The sequence below is a fragment of the Coenobita brevimanus genome, chromosome 64 (genome assembly GCF_032717465.1).
Source record: "Coenobita brevimanus isolate Jiangsu-jjx chromosome 64, ASM3271746v2, whole genome shotgun sequence".
NCBI classification, from domain to species: Eukaryota; Metazoa; Arthropoda; class Malacostraca; order Decapoda; family Coenobitidae; genus Coenobita; species Coenobita brevimanus.
This window is the reverse complement of record NC_137017.1, coordinates 6662231-6682919: the sequence shown is the minus strand read 5'-3', so window position 1 is coordinate 6682919 and position 20689 is coordinate 6662231. Positions and strand designations below refer to the sequence as shown.

General features: G+C 42.1%; 1 protein-coding gene across 1 annotated transcript in view; it reads right to left on the bottom strand.

Annotated features, from left to right (window-relative positions):
• Positions 1–4525: 4525 nt before the first annotated feature.
• Positions 4526–20689, bottom strand: part of LOC145404633 (limbic system-associated membrane protein-like) — a 246638-nt gene continuing 230474 nt past the window's right edge. The window contains exons 5-6 of the mRNA XM_080276154.1: positions 7365–7533; positions 4526–4678 (exon numbers count right to left, since the gene is read on the bottom strand). Coding sequence (XP_080132280.1) covers positions 4536–4678; positions 7365–7533 — 312 coding nt within the window. The 3' untranslated portion in view covers positions 4526–4535. The remainder of the gene's footprint in view (positions 4679–7364; positions 7534–20689) is intronic.

Genomic DNA, 20689 nt, shown 5'->3' with positions numbered 1-20689 from the left:
GATAAACAGTTTTTATTTGGCGGGTTATTTGGGACTTGAAGTATTTTCGTATTAATAAAATATACTTTGCTGTTATTAGTAATTTGAGACTCATTTATTCACCGATATTAACCAAGATAATTTTTTCCCCACCATTTCGTGCGTATTATCAAGACTTTTGTTACTTTTACTGCCAGTTTTATCAGGACGTCATGTATATCTTTATGAATATTTTAGCAGCCTTTTTTGTCTGTGGGTAAAAAGAGTTATTAAGATATGTCGGAATGCCCAGCCTTCTCGGTGCACTTCGTCGAGATTATAGTTTCATGAAAACATTAATTTTTCTTTACTTTTTTAACAAGCCGACCGTAAAATGACTTGTGGTTTTATACTCAGTGCTGACTTTGAGGTTTTATGTCTGAGCTTTCTTGTTTTATGTCTGATTTTTTATGTGATTTTTTATGACTGATATTTCTTGTCTGATTTTTCTTGTCTTATGTTTGATTTTTCTTGTTTTATGTTTGATTTTTTGTCTGATTTTTCTCGTATGTCTGATTTTTCTTGGTTTATGGTTGATTTTTCTTGTTTTATGGCTGTTTTTTCTTGTTTTATGCCTGAATTTTCTTGAGGGAACGAACTCAAGGGATAGCACAGACTGTCAGCGTTTTTTTTTATTTTCCTTAACTCCTTCAGTGCCATGACCTTTTCTTCCCTTTAATCGACTACAGCCAGACGATTTTATTCAGCTTAGGACTGACTTAATACACTGGAGGGGTTAGATAATGTACTGGTGGATCCCTTCACTGCTAGAGGTCCTTCCTGGGCTGAATGAAATCGTCTGTAAAAAAGCAAGAACGAACTAAATTAATACATCATCGTAGTGAAGGTGTTAAGAGAGTGAAACATGAGATGGTGGGGCCTGGGCAAATTCAGAGTTTTGGTTTATATTAATTTTATCCTTGAGGAATAATATGGGTTTTATTTATGTTATCTTTTGGGGATAAATCATAAACATTGAACTATACCATATTAGTAAGGAATGTTATGATCACTCTGCACTCTCTCTTCGTCATAATTTTAGTCACTAGTGACAGACTTTTTTATGTGTCTTTTATCATGCTAGTAAAAGACAGCAGTATCACTCTTCACATTCTTTCTTTGACAAAGTAATGGCATGCTTTTTTTTTTTAATCACAATTTTCATTTTAGTCATTAGTAGGATTTCTTTTTCTTTATCGTGGTAGTAAGAAGCAGCACAGTTACTCCTCACGTTCTTGCCTCGACAGAATGATGGCATCCTTTCATTTATCACTTTCATTATCATCATCTTTATCATCTTCAAACACAGGCAAGTATGAGGGAAACCAAACATCACTTCAGAAATATCGCGTTTCGCCTTTCAATGTATCATCAGAATATCACGCAAGCCTTGATGTTTTTCTGTCATTATTTCCCCATTTTCCTCACTTCGTTTTCCTGTACCAGATTGGCATTTCATTTTTCCCTCTTTTTCCTCTCCTCATAAAGTCATCCAAATGCTTGTGACCTTTATTTTTTTTCCCTGCATGATTTTTCTTTTTTATTTCCTTTACCAGACACGACATTTTCCTGCATTGTGATTCTATTTATTAAATATCTTTTTTCCTCCCCAGAACACCGACATTAAATTCTTCGCGGCCTTTTTTTTTTTTTCTGCATGATATTTGCCTTCCTTTACATGATTTTTGCATTCCTTTTTCTGCGTGATTTTTGCATTCCTTTTTCTGCATGATTTTTGCATTCCTTTTTCTGCATGATTTTTGCATTCCTTTTTCTGCATGATTTTTGCATTCCTTTCTTTACATGATTTCTTCTTTTTTATTTCCCGACACCATTTTCCTCTGTGGTATTTTTTTTTCTTTTTTACCCCCTGACACGTAACATTTTCTTGCACGATCTGACTTTCATTATATATTTTTCTTTCTCCCTTCCCTGACGTCGACATTTTTCTGCATGCTTCTTTTTTTCCCCTGCCTTGCCTGCCAGTGACATCGAATTGTTGTGGTGTGTGCTAAATCACGTTTATCTCCCGTGCCTTGGCGCCCCACGCTGCCACAATCTCACACCAATCGATCTCAAAATTGTCTTCATTGTGGCTTACTGCTCCTGCGGTTTTCCTCCTCCTCCTTACCTCCATCTCCTCCTCCTCCTTGCCTCCTTCTCCTCCTTGCCTCCTTCTCTTCCTCCTCCTGCTGCTTCAGAAATCTAGCACTTCCATTTCAGCTGCCTCTGCTTTTACCTTTCCTGGTGAATCACGAAGAGAAAGCATCAGAATCACTTCCCAGCGAAATATTTCCACCCTCACTTCTGCTTCCTTTCGATGAATATCTATCAGTCTGTTTATCTGTCTGTCTATCTCAATATCTTTCCTTCTTTCTTTCTTTCCATAGTGTGATTATCTTTTTTTTTTTTTTTTTTTTTCATTTCCACTTCTCCATTGGCTTGTCCATCACAAAGGAAGGCCATGAAACCTGTCGTGTGGAGAAGTCATAAGAGGCTTTTTCTCCTCCACATAGTCACGTTTCCATTTGCTGGTTCAGCCTGAAAGAAAAGCCATCAAAACCATTCCTCACTGAGTCACGAAGAGAGCTTTTCCACTTCCGCTTGTGTGTGTGTGTGTGTGTGTGTGTGTGTGTGTGTGTGTGTGTGTGTGTGTGTGTGTGTGTGTGTGTGTGCGCGCTTGGAACAAATCCCTCAGAGGTTGATGTCGTTGTTACTGGTGCTTATTTGCATTTCTCATTTTGCTTTTTCTTGCGTTATTTAATCCACCTTGAAAGAAACCCCATCAACATAATTGCATTGTGAGTTGTAATGAAGATTTTTTGCGCCTACGTTTATGTTTCTGATCCACAATGAAGTAACAGCAAGAAATCCATTACGTGGTGAAATAAAGGACTTCGAGGCGAATCTCACACAGGGTATGTCGTTGTTGCTAGAGATTTTTTATTTACATTTTTGCTTTTCATGTTTATTTATTTATTTATTCCATCATGAAGCAACACATGTACCTCTGTTTCATCTTAATGTAAAGTAATATTGTTTGGAGATTCTTGTAATTTTAATTCTACTTCACTTTTTTTTTCTTTGATCGTCCAGGAAAAAAAAAAAAAACTCAACTTCATCCCACACTGAAGCGTTGTTAAAGGCTGTCGAGCTTCCTTTTTGCTGCCTCTGCACATCTTCGGTCCGTCTTGAAAGAATTTGGTCCATCGTGAAAGGCCATCACATCCATCTTGCAGTGGGGCGTGATGGAGAGTCTGGAAGGTAAATCTGTCAAGGGTTGTTGCACTTCCTTATCTGTTCCTTTGCATCTCCTTCTCTGCTCCTTCCCAATTGTCTGATCCACCCTGAAGAAAGACCGTCAGAGCCAGTCCATTGTGAGCCGTAACTGGAGCTTTTCTTGCACGTTGTCTTCCGTTTTCTTCTGCGTTTTTTTTGGTTTATTGTGAAAGAAAAAACTTGAAGACAAATATCTGTTAGGCTGTTGCTCCCTTAATTGTTCACTTCTACATTGTTTTATTCATCGTTAAGTGAAGCCACCCTTTCGTGAATTGCAGTTATGGAACTGGGAGACGTCTTTTCTGTGGCCATCGTAGATAAACTCAGGGATTATGTGTGCGTTAGTAAATGACGTGAGTTAAACTTGTCAGAGGGATTTTCAAGGTTAGAGTCACATGCACTATTGTCTGGAACTATCGCGTAATGAGATGCGAAAAATAATTATGGAGTCGTTTATCCAGCTAATTTCCTGGTTGAACTCCTAGGATGAGACATGTGGTTATATATGTACATATTTTAGGATTAGTTATCACGTAATATGAATGCAGAGGAATTTTTCTTTTCACGGTACCGGTATTTTTCACGTTAGATTGACGCGACGGTTTCAAACCATCACTTAATAGAATTGTGGTACAGGAATTCAAACACTCTTCCATCCAGCCCTCCTGATTAAAGTCTGGGATTGAGCTTCTGGTAATAGACTGATAAACTCTGGTAATTAGCACACAGACTCAGGTATAAGTAGTCTAGTGATAAAAACGGATAGAATGAATATTTCCTCTTGGGAGTAGAGTCAGATGCTGCTGTCTCGGAACATCTGTGTAATTTAGCTGTGGCGAAGGAAATTGTATCAGTTTCTGGTCGGGAATGAACACACTCTGGAATTAGTCATCTGGTAATAAAAAGCGGTTACAGTACGAATTTACTGATTACCGTATAGGAGTCGAACCATCCATGCTGTCTCGAACCATCCCATTAATGAGCTTCGATTAACAGATTTGAAGACCCTTTTCTTAGTGATTTTCTGGTTGAAGTCTGGGGTTAAGTTTCCAGTAATACGTTTATAAACTTCAGAATTAGTCTTCTAGCAATAAAAACAGGTAGCATAAATATTTCCAGGACTTTTTCTCGAGTCACACGCGTCCATCTCGAGTGTATTCAGGTGTGCTCCGCGGGTCCTCTCGCCCCGCGCAGCCTCACGTACGTTCCTTTGTGTGTGGAGTGGGGGTCGAGTGGGCTTATGAGAGGGCGAGTCGCGTGCTGAGGAAGGAGGAGGCGACGAGGACGAGTTGGGACGCCAGGAGGAGGAGACCGGGAATCTTGCTCACCTCTCCAGCTGGGGCGCCATTGTTCTCGTGCACGATGGCTGCCGTCTGGTCACCTGTGGGGGAAGAAAGGAGGAAGGATCTTGAGTACCTTTGGACCTCTGAGTGTGGCAAGGTTTGGAGTGCCTGGGTTTGTTTTGAAACTGGGGTACGGTCAGGGACAAAAATTCGTTTATTATTCCACTGCCTCTACACCTAGGGCATGTCCGTCACTTTTTTTTTCTGTCCGTGATTCTTTTTTCCTGATGCTTCATATAAAAGGGAATCATTAATAGGCAGAGAAGTATACCAAGCCTCTCCCAGTATAGGTCGCTAGCAGAGAAATATGAGGAATAGAAGTGGTGAATATTAGGTGATATGACAAAAAGTTCATTTACTATTACAATGTGTCTTCTTTAATCACTTTTTTACTCTAACGCAGCATATCCAAGAGAATCATCAATTAGCCGAGTATCCAAAGCCTCTCCCAGTTAACGAATATTAACCAGTAGTGGAAAATGAGAACCAGAAGTAAATATTAGTTCAGACCCCTCTTACTTCAGGGTTATTATCCACCGGAGGAAAATTATCTGTAGAAGTGAATGTTAGTTGTAATTTTCTCCATGAAGGTACAATTGAGTTCATTGGGTATTCTGATGTTAGTTTCGCTTTTGTGTTTTCATTCACTAATTTCTAGACCCTATCCACCTCACTTATCCTTATCCTTTTTATCGTCATCCATTCCCCAATATCATGTAAAAAATGAGTTGGGTAAGATACAGAAACAGACAGGAAAACACAAAAATAGAACCATCAAAGTGAAACTGACCTCCTTTGTTTATTCGTGATTCAGTAAATTGATGATGATGATGATGATGATGATGATAATGATAATGAAACATTTTGTCATAGTGTCAGTCGTAGTACTAAATCCTCCAAACACCCTAAGTATCTCCGTCCATCAGAATCCAGAAATTGTTCAGTACTGCAGTAAAGAGAATAGCAAAATATACAGAACCAAGATTGTACCTAAAGCCAACATCACACTGGGCAGAAAACAGCTAACATGTTAGCCGTTTTTTGCGAGCCGAATGATTAACAGTCAGTGGGATTCAGCTTGCTAGGAGGTTTGTTGCTGTGATGAGGACTCAGATAAGCTAAATATCAATTTTTCAACTGTTTTTAACTGTGAATGAAATATTTAATTAGGGCAGGAGGTAAGTTTAAATGAAAGCGGCTCGCAAAAGTGGCTAACATGTTAGCCACTTTTGCCCAGTGTGACTCCACTTTAAGTTTCATGAGAGTGTAGGAGGGTGAAGAGAATGAGAAGGTACGGCTTGGCACGGCGTTGAATATGCAGCCTGACATAACTTCACATAACCCTCAACGCCAAGTGTAAGCTGTGACCTGGGGAATTAGACTAAACGCCCTCATAAGCCCAGTTACTTCACGGGCCTCTTGTGTGTCTCGTGAATTTTGGTTACATAAGTCCAAGAATATCGTATAGGTTGCTTATACTGTTAACAATTCTTTAGTGTTCTTAAGGCCTTTTCTTCAGTGATTTTTTTTCAATGTTTCACCTTAATCCCTTCTGTTCGTTGACGATTTTAGTATTTTATTTTGGTTTACGCCCCGATTTTATTCAGGATAGACAAGGCCCTTTACCAGGGATACTCGAAGGTGTATAGAATTGTCTGAATGTAGCAAAAAAAAAAAAAAAAAAGTAGAAAGAAAGAAAAAGAAAGAAAGAAAAGAAACAAAAGAAAAGAAATTGAAAAAAGAAATTAATTATACCGAAGGAGTAGATAGAGTCTTGTATGTTATTTGGATATATTTATAGTCAGTTCTGTTTGTATAAGTAACACACATGAAATTATTGAGGTACTAAATTAAAAATAAAATGTACCGTGATAGAGGAATGCTAAGGAGTGTTATAAGTCTTGGAGAATATGATTGTCCTGTCGGTAGGCTAATACTGTACTAGATTTATATTATTATTCCTATCAAAGAAAACAAGGATGCTAATTATTCTTGGTTATTTAGTGAGAAGGAATTATAGTTAACGTCATCATCTTAGTCGCTGTCATCATTGGCACCATCACCATCACTTTAGTCATCATCATCGTCATCACCATCATCATCGTCTTTATCATCGTCATCATCATCATCATCGTCTTCGTCATCATCAGCATCAACGTCGTCACCATCATCATCATCATCATCATCATCATAGCATAACCTTACATCTCCAAACGAAAATCAAGACAAACAGGAACGAAAAACAAGATAAAGGTAGAACCCAAATCAAGACAACAATCATCAGAGCCCCTAGCCAAGCCAAAATGGGCCACACGCTCATTCACTCACCATTTAAGCCATCGGAATTCGCTCGGAGTATAATAACATAATCTGCCTTGAAATTATAGGTGGTGAAGCCAAGACTCTCAAAGGTTCCACATCTGTAATTCTTCTTGATTTTCGATACTGCCGCGAAAACAACTGTGCAAAAAAGGGGAAAAAATGAAAAAATGACTGATTATATAAGAGCGGTGTTGAAATTACGGAAACTAGGACATGGAAAGGGACTGTTATGTGTCTGTCATCCTCATCGTCATCATCATCATCATCGTCGTCGTCATCATCATCATCATCATCATCATCATCATCATCATCATCATCATCATCATCAAGCCCTATTACACACGAGATCCCAAAACTTGTATAAAGAATGAATAAAAGTAAATCAGTTTCCACTCTACCCACCAGCAAACACGTGCACATTGACGCTCTTGGGCTTGGAGTTGGCAGGGGCGCACGTGTACCGCCCTGAATGTCGTGACTCCACCAGCTGCACGTGGAGGCGGGAGGTGGTCACTGCTCCCTCCTCTGTTGTCACCTCCACACCTCCACGCGTACGGTCGTAACTCACAAGCTGAGGGGAAGAGAAAAGAAGGAGGTTAATGGGGAGATGAGTGAAGGGGAGTACTGGCATGTGTGGGAGAGGAGAGTGATGAGGAGATGCTGGGGGAGATGAGTGATGGGGAGATGAGTAATGGGAAATAATGGTTCCAGATTTTCGTATTCATCATCTTCAGCTGTTTATCTTAAATGGAGAGGCGGCAATTTTGGGCCAAGTTAAAGTGAAAAGAGTATTGTTATGAATCCACAGTCTGTCAATAGCTGTAATATCCCACAGGTCTTCCCAACTTGCCTTATCTCTCGTCTCCCCCCGTATGTTATCGAGAGACTGGCCATAATTCATCATTTAGCATTGGGATATATATGGGCGGGTGATGGTGGCTTCGAGGAAGTTATGGTGTGGGGGAAGAAATTTATGGGAGGGGGCTGACGACACACACACACGTACACATATTTACACACACACACACACACACACACACACAATACTCTATTCTCTCTCTCTCTCTCTCTCTCTCTCTCATGCGTAGGAACGTAACTCACCAGCTAACAAGGAGGGGAGAAAGTAGATAAATATTAGTAGATTTATGGAGGAAGTTAGGGTAGGAAAGTAGAAAAATATAGGCTGAAAGGCAGGAGGTAGTGGAAGACGAATTTTAAGGGGGAAGAAAACTTAAAAAAAAAATCGTGTAAGAGATTGATGGTGAAAGATGAATAGTAATGTATGTGAAAAAAATGAAAGAAAATGTTGAGTAATGGTATGATGGGGAAGAAAAAAGACAGATACAGTGTTCCCATTAAAAAGTAAAAAACAGCTAAGTATGGTAGGACAGTCTAGAAAAAAAAAGGGGGCTGAGACAGGTACTGAAGCAATTTATGGAGAGAAGAGAAAAGTAGATATACATTCGTGGCATTTGGTGATATAAGGAAAACGCTGTGTAGAATGTAGAAAAAGGTATCATATTAAAAAAAGGCATCACGAAAATTTACACTGGAAACGAATATTATGTAGTTTTTCGGTGAACGGATTGACAGGGTAGTAAGAGAGAGAGAGAGAGAGAGAGGAATATAATACCAAATATGTCTTGCGTAGCCTATAAAATAAAGAAATATTGGAAGTTTTGAGAGCCCACAGGAAAATTATAACCAGCAATAAGAAAATCCGTATCCCACAAATGAGCTAACTTCTGCAAGCTTATCGGGAAAGTTTGCAAAGTATCAGAATGTCGGTGTTGCGATGCCCCCGTGTGTATATTAGCCAGTAGGAACACTGATAAATTGACGCCTAAGTTACGGAGCTCATTTTGTACAAGTTTGCAGCTTAGTGTCAGGGGAATTGAGGTAATGTGTGAAGGTGTTACGGGATTGGCAGTGTTTGTGGGAGGATTGTGGGTGTGTGATTATTGGGACGTATTGAGATGGAGATAGATGGATGCGCGAGGATAGGAATGGATGGTCATTGTCTTCCCACGCAAACACGCAAGCACGCACGCATTTTTATTCTTGCACTGTCTTATGTACACGCACATTCATGGTTTGTTCATGCACGCACATCTGTACTCTCTCTCTCTCTCTCTCTCTCTCTCTCTCTCACTCTCATACATTCACACACACACACACACACACACACACACACACACACACACACACACACATACGGCGGCCATCCCAACTTTGAATCACCCTCTCAATCAACCACCCCTCGTACCCAAACCCGTACAGTTGTGGCTAATTGTTTCCTCACACATTCTGGGTGCGAAACACATGAAGGGAAACTTGAACTCTTTCTTGATTCGTAATGGTTGGTGTGGTAATATCTGAGAGAGAGAGAGAGAGAGAGAGAGAGAGAGAGAGAGACAGAGAGAGACAGAGAGAGAGAGACCCTCAAGTCCAGTCGGCTTTCTGGGGAATTTTTAGATCCGTAAATTTCCCTCTTTTTATTTCTCCAAGGTCCAAACCCCCCCCAGCTCTCTCTCTCTCTCTCTCTCTCTCTCTCTCCCTCTCTCTCTCTCTCTCTCTCTCTCTCTCTCTCTCTTGTTACAGTCTCCCATTCTCTCTGTCCCTCAAATCTTCTAGCTGTCTCTCCCATTTCCCTTTACCTTTCTCTCTCTCATAGTCCTAAGCTATCTCCCTCCTCGTTCCAGTTCTCAGAAATCCCCCAGCTCTCCTCCAGACCTCCTAACTCTCTCCCAAACCCCCTAACTCTCCACCAAACCCCCTAGCTCACCACCAAACCCCCTAGCTCGCCACTAAACCCCCCAGGCTCTCCACCAAACCCCCTAGCTCTCCACCAAACCCCCTAACTCTCCACCAAGCCCCCTAGTTGTCCACCAAACCCTCTAGATCACCACCAAACCCCCTAGCTCTCCACCAAACCCTCTAGCTCCCTCTCTTCCTCCCTTCCAAGCATCCAGACCCCTAGCTCTCTCCGTTCCAGACTGTGAACACCGATGGCAGTTCCAGTGAGGTGCAAAGGGGAGGGAGAAGGAAGGGGAGGGGGAGGGGGTGACGATAAGGGAGAAAGGGGGAAGGGAGAAGGACATTGGGGAAGAGGAAGCAGGCATGAAGAGCTCTTTACTTAACTTAAACTTGGCTGATTATGAGTCGGCTTACATGAGTTCGCTAGGTTATGCCTCTCGGGGCGCGGGGGTGCCTGTTTACAGTGCATAATTGTCAAACTTCGCCGGGGTGAGTGTAGCGGGAGGTGCCTCTATATCCTAGTGATGGCAGTCAGTTGTGCATGACTTCAGTTTCCTCCCCTCCCTTCATCCCCTTCCATCCCTTCCCCTCGTTCCCTTCCATCCCTTCCTCACGTCCCCTTCCATCCCTTCCCTTCGTCCCTTTCCATCCCCTCCCCTCGTCCCTTTCCATCCCTTCCCCTCGTCCCCCTTCATCCCTTCCCCTCGTCCCTTTCCATCTCTTCCCCTCGTTTGAGAGAGAACAAGAAAGGAAAGAGGAAGTGTAAGACATAGGAAGAGTGAAGGCGAGAGAGATTGGTGTTGGAGAAGGACATGATGTGGAGGGGAAAGAGGGGAAAGAAATGAGGGTCATGGAGAAACTGGAAGTGAGAGACGCCCAAGTTGGAGAAAGGAGGAGTAGGAGGAAGTAAAAGAGGATTTGGAGAAGTGAGGAAAAAAATAGCCACTGGGAAAGAGGAGGAGGGAGAAAGTGGGAAAGAGAAAGGAGGAGGATGGAAGATGACACTAAAATAGAGAGATAGATCCTTATTTTCACTGCATATTTGTCAAACTTTACAGGGTTGTATGAAGTATGAGGCAGTTCTATATCATGCATGGTAGTAGTTAGTTGAACATGATTAAGCCCCCTCCACACACACACACACACACACACACACACACACACACACCGCTCGCTGGTGCAGTGGTAACGTTCCCGCTTGCCAACTGGTGGACGGGAGTTCGCGCCTCGCTCAGGTTGCGAAAAGTTTCACTGATGAAGTGGGTGGTTACTGTCCCCCTTGAGCAAGGGGACGGGTGTGTGCGTGTGTGAAGGTCACAGCCTTGCCCTTAGATCGGACCATATGAGCTCTCAGCTCCCTTCCGGGAGGGTAAAAGCTGACCATCACGACCATCAAGTGATCCTGACCGACCCGGTGAAAATTACACACACACACACACACACACACACACACACACACACACACACAAACACACACACAGGCGGATAGAGAGGGAAGAGGGGAAATGGAGGAGATTTGGAGAGTGAGGAGGAAATGGAATGGACATACAGAGAAGAGTGAGATTTCTGCTGGAGAATGACGGGACAATGAAGTGAGAAAGAGGTGAAGGAAATGAGAGTCATACTGAGTGAAAATGAGAGATACTGATGCTGGTGAAACAGGAAGAGGAGGAAATGGAATAGAATTGAGAGAGAGAGAGAGAGGTATGAGAAGAGAAATATGAAAACCCATGTATAGATTAATCGGCTCTTTATGTAATTTTGTTCGGCTTTCCCGTCTCAGTCTCAATGATTTTCGCTCACTTCCGCATCCAGAGCTCTTCATTTTTTTGTATCATTATTTTGCTTCATTGAGGGGATTGGGATTGAAGCCACATCCTCATCATATTCATCTTCATCACCATCGTCATCATCATCATCATCATCATCATCATCATCACTAATTCAATCCTGTATTCTTTTCTATGTGGATCATTAAATTTGAATATTTCTTAATTTTTGTTACATTTCTTATACTTTCTGGTTCATTTTTCTCCATATATTTTCACATTATAGCCTCATCCTCCGTTTCCAAAATCCTGCCATGTTCCTTCCTCATTTTCCTATGCTCCTCATCTCCTCCACTCCACCCATTTCACGCTCATTGCTTTTCACTCACTTCCGTAATCATTTTTCTTAGTTTTTTCTTTTTCTCTTTTTTTTTTCCCTCTTGGCGTGATTTATTTTGTGATTTATTTTTCGTACCTTTGATGATTTTAATTTAGCTTAGAAAGGGAGTGTTGTTCATCCATAGGTTCTGTTTGAGTAGGATATTTCTCTCTCTCTCTCTCTCTCTCTCTCTCTCTCTCTCTCTCTCTCTCTCTCTCTCTCTCTCTCTCTCTCTCTCTCTCTCTCTCTCTCTCTCTCTCTCCTTTATTTCAGCACTCTCCACTCCCTCTCCGTTTCATTATCCTCATTTCCCCAGCATCATCACCTCCTCCTCTTAGTCGTTGCATTTCTCAGCGTCACATACTCCCTCGGATCTCAGACATGACTCTCTCTCTCTCTCTCTCTCTCTCTCTCTCTCTCTCTCTCTCTCTCTCTCTCTCTCTCTCTCACCATGCACGTTCGGTGGATTTGAAAGTTAGTGGATTAATTAGACACAAACAGATTAGTTAGATATAGATATTAGAGATAGGCATAGATAGATAGATAGATAGATAGATATGGATAGATAGAGACATTATTTACATGCAGATATTAGACACATAGAGATTAGTTAGATAGATATTAGAGATAGATATGGATAGACAGATAGTTAGATACACATATTAGACCCAAATAGATTAGTTAACCCCTTCAATCTGAGGACGAAATGCCTTATTATTGCTGCTGCCAGACCCTATTATTTAAGTTAGGTAGGATTATTTTTATTTTGGGACTTTTTTGAAAGGAGCATCAGTCCCTTTTCGAACAGTCTCCCCCAAGATGAAGAAAAAATCGCATGAGAGCAAATAGAAGAAAATGGAAATAAAATAAAAATGGCATCCCCACACCTCCATTTCAATATCCTCATTTCCTCTTCATTATCCGCATCTCCTCTTCATCGTCCTTATCTCCTCTTTATTATCCTCATCTCCTTTTCATTATCCTCATATCCTTTTCATCATCCTCATCTCTTCATTATCCTCATATCCTCATATCCTCTTCATTCTCTGCATTCCCAGCGTCTCCTCATATCGCCTCATTTCTCAGACCTCTCTCTCTCTCTCTCTCTCTCTCTCTCTCTCTCTCTCTCATCTCCACGCAATTGTCACGAGCCTTCTTTTTCATTATCCTCATCAGCATCATTTCCACGTCATTCTCTGCATTTTCCAGTGTCGCTTCATATCGCCTCATATCTCAGCCCCGCCCCTCTCTTTCATCTCCTAGCAATTGTCACATTCCTCCTCATCTCATTCTCCTTAATTCATGCCTCACGCTTTCTGGTTATAGTCTTGGATTATTATGCTTAACCCCTTCAACCCGAGGATCTAGTTTCATATTGTGCTCCAGCAACGGCCACACGATTTTATGTGCCTGAGAGTGAGTTATAGGAGTCGGAAAGTGTAAATAGTGTAAATATTATGACTCATGCCCTCTGGTGCCTCACTGTTTCATTTCGGTGCCCTGTCAAGCGTGTTCTTCTCCTTCATATTAAATACTCCCGCCTCAGTTCATCTTGTGCTCGACCCAAATGCATTCCTCCTTCATTTTCCTGGATGTGTAGGTCAAGTGAAGCCTGGGATGTGCGTGTTCACCTAAATAAACCCCTTTACTAACACGGGAGGATTTGGAGAGGGACGCCTTCACGTGGTGGCACTGATATAACTGAGCCTTGGAGATGCCCTGTTGTACGAGTTTTTCTTTCTTAGTTCCCCAGCTAGACCAGTTTATTTAGCGTATTAAATCCTTCACAGCAAAAGGGTTAATACCATATCATCTCTCGGAATTATTCTCCTTCCCCTTCCTTCATTTTCCTCGGCACAGATTCATGTCCTCGTTTAATATCAAGTCCCTCAAGTCATGTCTCAGGCTCATTTCCCCTTCCTCCATCTCCTACAGAAAGCATGGGTACTCCTCCCCCTCGTCCTTCTTCTCGTACGGAAAGCATTTGCCCTCTTCTTCCTCCTCCTCCTCATCATCATCATCATCATCATCATCATCATCATCATCATCATCATCATAATCATCATCAGTCTACAGAAGGCAGAAGACATTATGCACTGTACCCTTCCATCACACGATTTTATTCACTTTAATCTATCACTTCTCAGAATATTCTCACAGTTAATCCCCTTCATAATCCTTAGAGCACAGTCACGTCCTCATTTAATATCAAGCTCCCAGGTCATTTCTCAAGCTCATTTCCTCCTCCTCCTCCTCCTCCTTCAGAAAGCGTGGTGTACTGTGCCTCTCCCCTGCCGACGTTTGTTACCTTGTCGCTGTCTTGAGAAGTCACCTGGCGTCGAGAAGTAGGACGTGTGTAGGTGAGTAGGCGTATTAATTGTGTGTGTGTGTGTGTGTGTGTGTGTGTGTGTGTGTGTGTGTGTGTGTGTGTGTGTGTGTGTGTGTGTGTGCGTTTCGGTAATTATGTTATGTCAAAACTGATCACAACTCTTTTATTTTATGGTATACGTTTTTACCTGTTCATCGTCATTTGTATTATATATTTATGGTATGGGAAAGTGAACGTTTTCAGGTAAGTAAACGTTTTCTTTTTTGTGCTTATGTTTTAACGTGTTTTTTTATGCTTTCACAAACGCATTACATTGTCTTTGAGATTTCATTCGGTCGTTTGCATCTGTACGCAATTACAAACGCTGTAGATTTTGTTTGAGATTATATGTGGTTTGTGTGTGTGTGTGTGTGTGTGTGTGTGTGTGTGTGTGTGTGTGTGTGTGTGTGTGTGTGTGTGTGTGTGTATTGAGGGACGTCTTATCTGAGCGGCGGGGTACCTAGACTAATTCCTCAGCTCCCTTGCTACTGTAAATAAATTATTCTGGGAGCTGCCTTGTGTGTGTGTGTGTGTGTGTGTGTGTGTGTGAGAGAGAGAGAGAGAGAGAGAGAGAGAGGGTTGATGAAATTTGGGTTAATTGTATACATATTTATCTACTTATTATGGATGCCTTTGTATACCTGTGTGTGTGTGTGTGTGTGTGTGTGTGTGTGTGTGTGTGTGTGTGTGTGTGTGTGTGTGTGTGTGTGTGTGTGTGTGTGTGTGTGTGTGTAGGGTCCGTCCTGTCTGTGAGCGGCAGGGCGTCTGAGGGTAATCAAGCCGCCTCCTTGCTACTATTAGCATATTATTCTGGGGCGCTGGTGTGTGTGTGTGTGTGTGTGTGTGTGTGTGTGTGTGTACTTGAACGCTTTTGTGTGTCTATGTATATTTGACTGCAGGCATATGTGTGCCTTTGTATTCATATGCATATGTTGAAAAATCTGGTGTGTGTGTGTGTGTGTGTGTGTGTGTGTGTGTGTGTCTGTGTGTGTGTGTGTGTGTGTAGAACTTCTGAACTCGATTGTACCAGATTCGTTTACGTTAAATCTCGTGTTTGTAGTTTGTGTGTACTTTTCTCTCGTGTATGGTTTTGGTGTGTATGTGAGCTTCAGTGTGTATTTACGAGCGTGAAAAATGGCAAGCATATCTCTTCCTCTCACTGAATATTTTCTTTCGTTTTCCCTTCCTCTTTCCCTACGTTATGAGTATTTCCTCCTCTCCTCGCTTCTCTCCCCCGCTCTTTCCCTGACTTTCCCACATGATTCCTCTCCTCATCTCTCCCTCTGTCAGTTGCTCTTTCTCTCCCTTGCTTCACCCTTCCCTCACCTCCTCCCGTATTATATTTCCTTCAGCCTCTGTTGTTTTAACCCCTCCTTCCTCCGTTCCTTCTTCCCTTCCCCCTTCGTGTGTATGTCCTCCCTTCATTTCCTTTGTATGTTCTATCCTCCTCCCTCACCCTGTCTGTTTCCTCCCTGCCTGCCTCCTCCTTTCTTCTTCCCCTCTTGTATCCTATTCCTGCCTCCCATTGAACGCCCCCCCCTTTCTCAGTCCCCCCCTGTCCCCCCCCTCTCACTATCTTCCCCTCCTTCCTTCCATCTTCACTTCCTCACCCTCCTCCCTCTCCCTTCTCGTTCTCCCCTCCCCCTCTGTTCCTTCTCTTCCTCCCCTCCTCTCCCTCTCGTCTCTCTCTTCCTTCCCCTATTCCTAACTTCCTCTCACTTCCGTCCGTCCTTCCCTCCCTCAGTCATTTTCGTGTATATATTTCCTGTCACTTTGTATGGCATTCCCCCTCCAGTCTCTCTCTCTCTCTCTCTCTCTCTCTCTCTCTCTCTCTCCATCTGGAGCCGGTGGGAAGGGAATATTGGATTATATTAACAAAAGACCAGACGGAATCCAGTTGTGTGTTCATTAATCTCTCTCTCTCTCTCTCTCTCTCTCTCTCTCTCTCTCTCTCTTCGGCCACTTCCTCGCCACATATTCTTTTTTTCCTCCCGGCTTTCAGTTATTTAACTATTTTTATTAACTTCTCTCCCTTTCTCACGTTTTCTTTCTTTTTTTCTTTTTTTTTTTTTTGCATCTCGTCTTTCACTTAATCCTGCCATCTCTTTCACTCACTTTCTCACATTTTCTCTCTTTTCCTCAGTCTTTCTTTCCACTGTGTCATTTCTCTCATATTACTCGTTTTCACTTGCTCCATTTTCTTTATCAACTCTCACTTTTCGTCATTTTCTTTCATTGTCTCCACATCTTGTCTTTTTTTTCTTTTCTTTTATCTATTCGTATTATTATTAGTCTCACTGGTCCCTGCATCCCTCATCAGTAATTCAGTTGCATTCATCATCTTCCTTATTAACCCCACACTTACTCTCCCTGTTGTCATTATCCTTTACATGCACTGATAAAAATGGCTGACTAGGGAGTTTACAAGTGAGGGCGAGCGATGAGGGACTGATAAAGACCCACAAATCAGATGTAGACAGTATGAGAAGGGGGAAACCATAGAGGAGGTGGAACGTTGCTGGATATTTATTAAGAATCGCAAAGGTATAAGCTTCCAGGAGGGCGAGAGACGTGTATGGAGTAGACTGGAATGAAGTGACTTTTGATTCTCCCTTAATAGTTTATATAACAGGTTAAGAAGTGAAGCGATCGGGGTAAACCGCATCGTGATTAGCGAGGTCTGGTTATGGATGTAAATATGGTAAGAGAAAGTATGCAGTAGTGAGAGAGAAATGATTGTACAAATGGAGTGAGAGAAGAGATATAAAACAGAGAGAAACGAAAGATGAGAGAAAGTGTGCAATAGCGAGAGAGAAATGATTTTAAAAATTGAGAATGAGGTGAGATATAAAACTGAGAGATATGAAAGATGAAAGTGTGCGGTAGTGAGAGAGAAATGATCAAAGAAAAAAGTGGGGTATGAGATAATATATAAAATAGAGAAATGAAAGGGAGAGAAGGTGAGCTGGTGACGACCGGATGAGTGAAAGACAAGAGGAGGTTAAAAAAAAATAAAGATAAAAAAAAATAATAAGAGGCAAGTGGAGAAGTGACTAGGTGTAAATAATCAAGAACGAAAACTTTAAAATTGATTATGATTGATTGAGGCTGCTGGGGAGGGTAATAGCTGGCGTTTAAAGAGAGAAAACAAAAAAAATACATTCATCCCCCTCTCATAACTTTTCATCTTTCTTCTTGATTAAATTGGTGTTATCTGTTTTATACTGCTTACCATTTGGCGATTTTTTTATTAACTCGGGAGACAGGTTACGTTAAGGTTTAGAAATATTTCTTAAGAACCTCGTCAGTTCTACAGATTCTTTATTATAAACTGGATGAGATTGTCAGATAATGTTTACTTTTATTCTCACCTTTATTTTTTTATTTTAACAAAATAGACGTATGTAGTTGAAAGAATAAAATTTCTTCTCCTCATCTGTCTCTCCCTGTCATTATCACCCTTGCTTCATCTTCCCTTCACTTCCTATCAGTCTTCTTCCCTTTCATCCTTCCCCTCTCTCCATTCCTGTCACCACTATTTTTACTCCTTTTCATCATTCCTCTCTTCGTTAACTCTCTCTCTCTCTCTCTCTCTCTCTCTCTCTCTCTCTCTCTCTCTCTCTCTCTCTCTCTCTCTCTCTCTCTCTCTCTCTCTCTCTCTCTCTCTCTCATTTTTTTTTTGGGGGGGGTGTTACTTCCTTATCACATATTTTTTAAGCAACGTTGGGTCTGGTTAGTACTTGGATGGGTGACCGCCTGGGAACACCAGATGCTGTTGGCATCCCTACATGTCAAGTGGGGTTGGTGGAGGATTAGTGCCCCTCCCTGTAAAACAATTAACTCTAAGCCATTGGCCACCCCGTCTGGGATACATGGCGTCTGGCAATGAATGAATGAATGAATTGTCTTTAAATTTAATTTCTTATTATTTACCACGACTCCGTTCTGTCTTCTCTTCATCTCTGCTGTTCTTTCCTCATCTCTACTGATTTCTTATCTTCCTCTTGCTTTCCGTTCCATCCCTTTCCTGTCCTTTCTTTCCCTTCCTTTCCCTTCCGTTTTCCTTCCCTTTCCTTCCCCTCTCTAGCATTCCCTTCCGTTTCCCTTCCCTTTCCTTCCTTTTACCTTCCCATCCCTTCATGTCTTCATCTCTCCTCTCGTCTCCTTGTCTCTACCGTCGACCATCCTATTTGTCTTTCCTTCTCTTCTCCTCTCTTTTATTTCAATTTATAATATATACCCCCCCTCTGTCTCTTCTGTCTCTCCTTATCTCCTTTTCTTCATCATCGACCATCCTCTCTCTCTTTCCATCCCTTCTCCTCTCTTTTCTCCTATGTGTCTTACGTCGACTCTCCTATTTCTCTTTCCTACTCATCTCCTCTTTTCTTACTTCCGTTTAAATTCTTCTCTTGTCTCTTCTATATCTCTCTCTCTGTCTCTCCAGCCCATGACCTCTCCAGCTGCATCTCCGGCTTTCTCCTTCAACCAGTCTTGTAGTTAGGTCGTTTATGGAGAGACTTTGCAAGGGGATTCTCGGCTTTATGAGACATTTACAAGGCACGCATAAATTTGTGGGGAATTTTATGCCGGCCTCCTTAAAAATGTGATGATTCTTGTTATTCTTTAGTGGGTGGCGTGGAGGTTGGACTGTTGTGGTGCAGGCTTAATATATATTTTTCTTATTATTGTCTTACTTATCCGTCCCTTGTTTTTACTTAAGTTTTCGGGGTCTTTCCTGTGTCTTTTCTTGTATTTGTCCTTATTTCCTTCCATCTTTCGTTTGCTGTTTTGGCCTTGAGTTCGTTCGTTGATTTACTTACCTTTTTCGTTTCTTACCTGTCTTCCTTTCTTGTTCTTGTCCTTACTTCATTTTCTTTCTCATCTTTCTAGCATCTTTCCTTCCTCTCAGCCCCTCCTTTCCTTCTCGTACCTTTTCATCCTCAGTTCCCTCCTACATAGTATATTTTTCCTCTTCCATTCCCTTCTTTTCCTTTGTTAGTTTGTCCTTCATCACATCTTCCCTTAGGTCTGTTTTCCCCTCGTTCTCCTATTTTCCTCCTCTCCCTTGCCATGTTTCTCCATCGTCATTTCTTCTCCCATCTTCCTTTAGGTCTCTCTCCCCTCTTCCTTTGTCTCATTCCTTTTTTTCCCTTTGTGCTATTATTCTCTCGTCATTTCGCCTTCTTTCCATGTTTCTTTAGGTCTCTTTCCCCCCTCCTGTTTTCTCTTGCATTTCTCCTTCATCCTATTCCTCTTTTCGTCTCTCTCCATTTCCTTACATACACCTTTTCTCTCCTTCATTCCCTTTTCCATGCTTCTCTTCTCCTTGCGTATGTATCTTCGTGCCTCCTTCATTTCCTTCTACTCTTTTGTTTACAGGCCTACCCAAAATGTCCCGTCCCTTTACTCCTCCTTTGTCTCCCTTCCCTTCCCTTCCCTTCCCTTCCCTTCCCATCCTTCTGTTTCTTTCCCTTCCCTTCACCTCCACTAGCCGCGTTCTTCCTTTTCCCTCCTATCATTCCTTTCCTCCTCTGTCTCTCTCTGCCTTTGACTGTCTTCCTCCTTTGTCCTCCTTTCCCCCTCCCCCCCTCCCCTCCCCTCCCATCTCCCATCTCTTATTATCCCTTCCCTTCCCTTCTCTTTCCTTCCCTTCCCTCCCCTTCACTCCACTCCCCTCCCCTCCCCTCCCATCTCCCATCTCTTATTATCCCTTCCCTTCCCTTCTCTTCCCTTCCCTCCCCTCCCCTCCCCTCCCCTCCCCTCCCCTCCCCATCTCTTATTATCCCTTCCCTTCCTTTCCCTGCCTATATCACCCCTCTACTGACCGCATTCTTCCTCCTGCCTCCTACTATTCTATTCCTCCTCTCCCTCTGCCTTTCGCTTCTTTTCGGGTCGTTTCCTTAATCCCCCTCACACTTCTCATTGTCTTCTCTCTTGCCTCTCCTCCTTCCTTCTTCCTTCCCCCCATGATTTGCCCTCTCGTTCTCTCTCTTTTTCTCTTGATTTCTGTCTTACCCTGAAAGTAAGTCTCAAAGTCACCTGTTTACGCTTTCACTTACTCTTCAGATGTTAGTTATTCTTTCTCTCTCTCTTTATATATACTGTGACATACATACGTAGATGCATGGGTAGACAGATAGATAGAGAGAGAGACAGATAGTTACAAACATAGATACATAGGTAGATAGCTAGACATAGAGTTCTTTTACCACTGTTTTTCGAAGTAAGCATACAGATATAGAAACAATGCATTCCTAAATTTTATATCGCCCAAAATCCAGACCCCTCTTCTCTCCTCTCATCTCCCTCGGCCATTCCTTCATGTTGATCTTGTAATCCTCTTCTCCCTCTTCACTTCCCTCTTCCACCATACCCTTCTACATTCTCCCAAGTACTCTTCTGCTATCAGTTTATGCTCCATCATTCTTTTATTTTTCTCCAGTTCTTCTTCTAA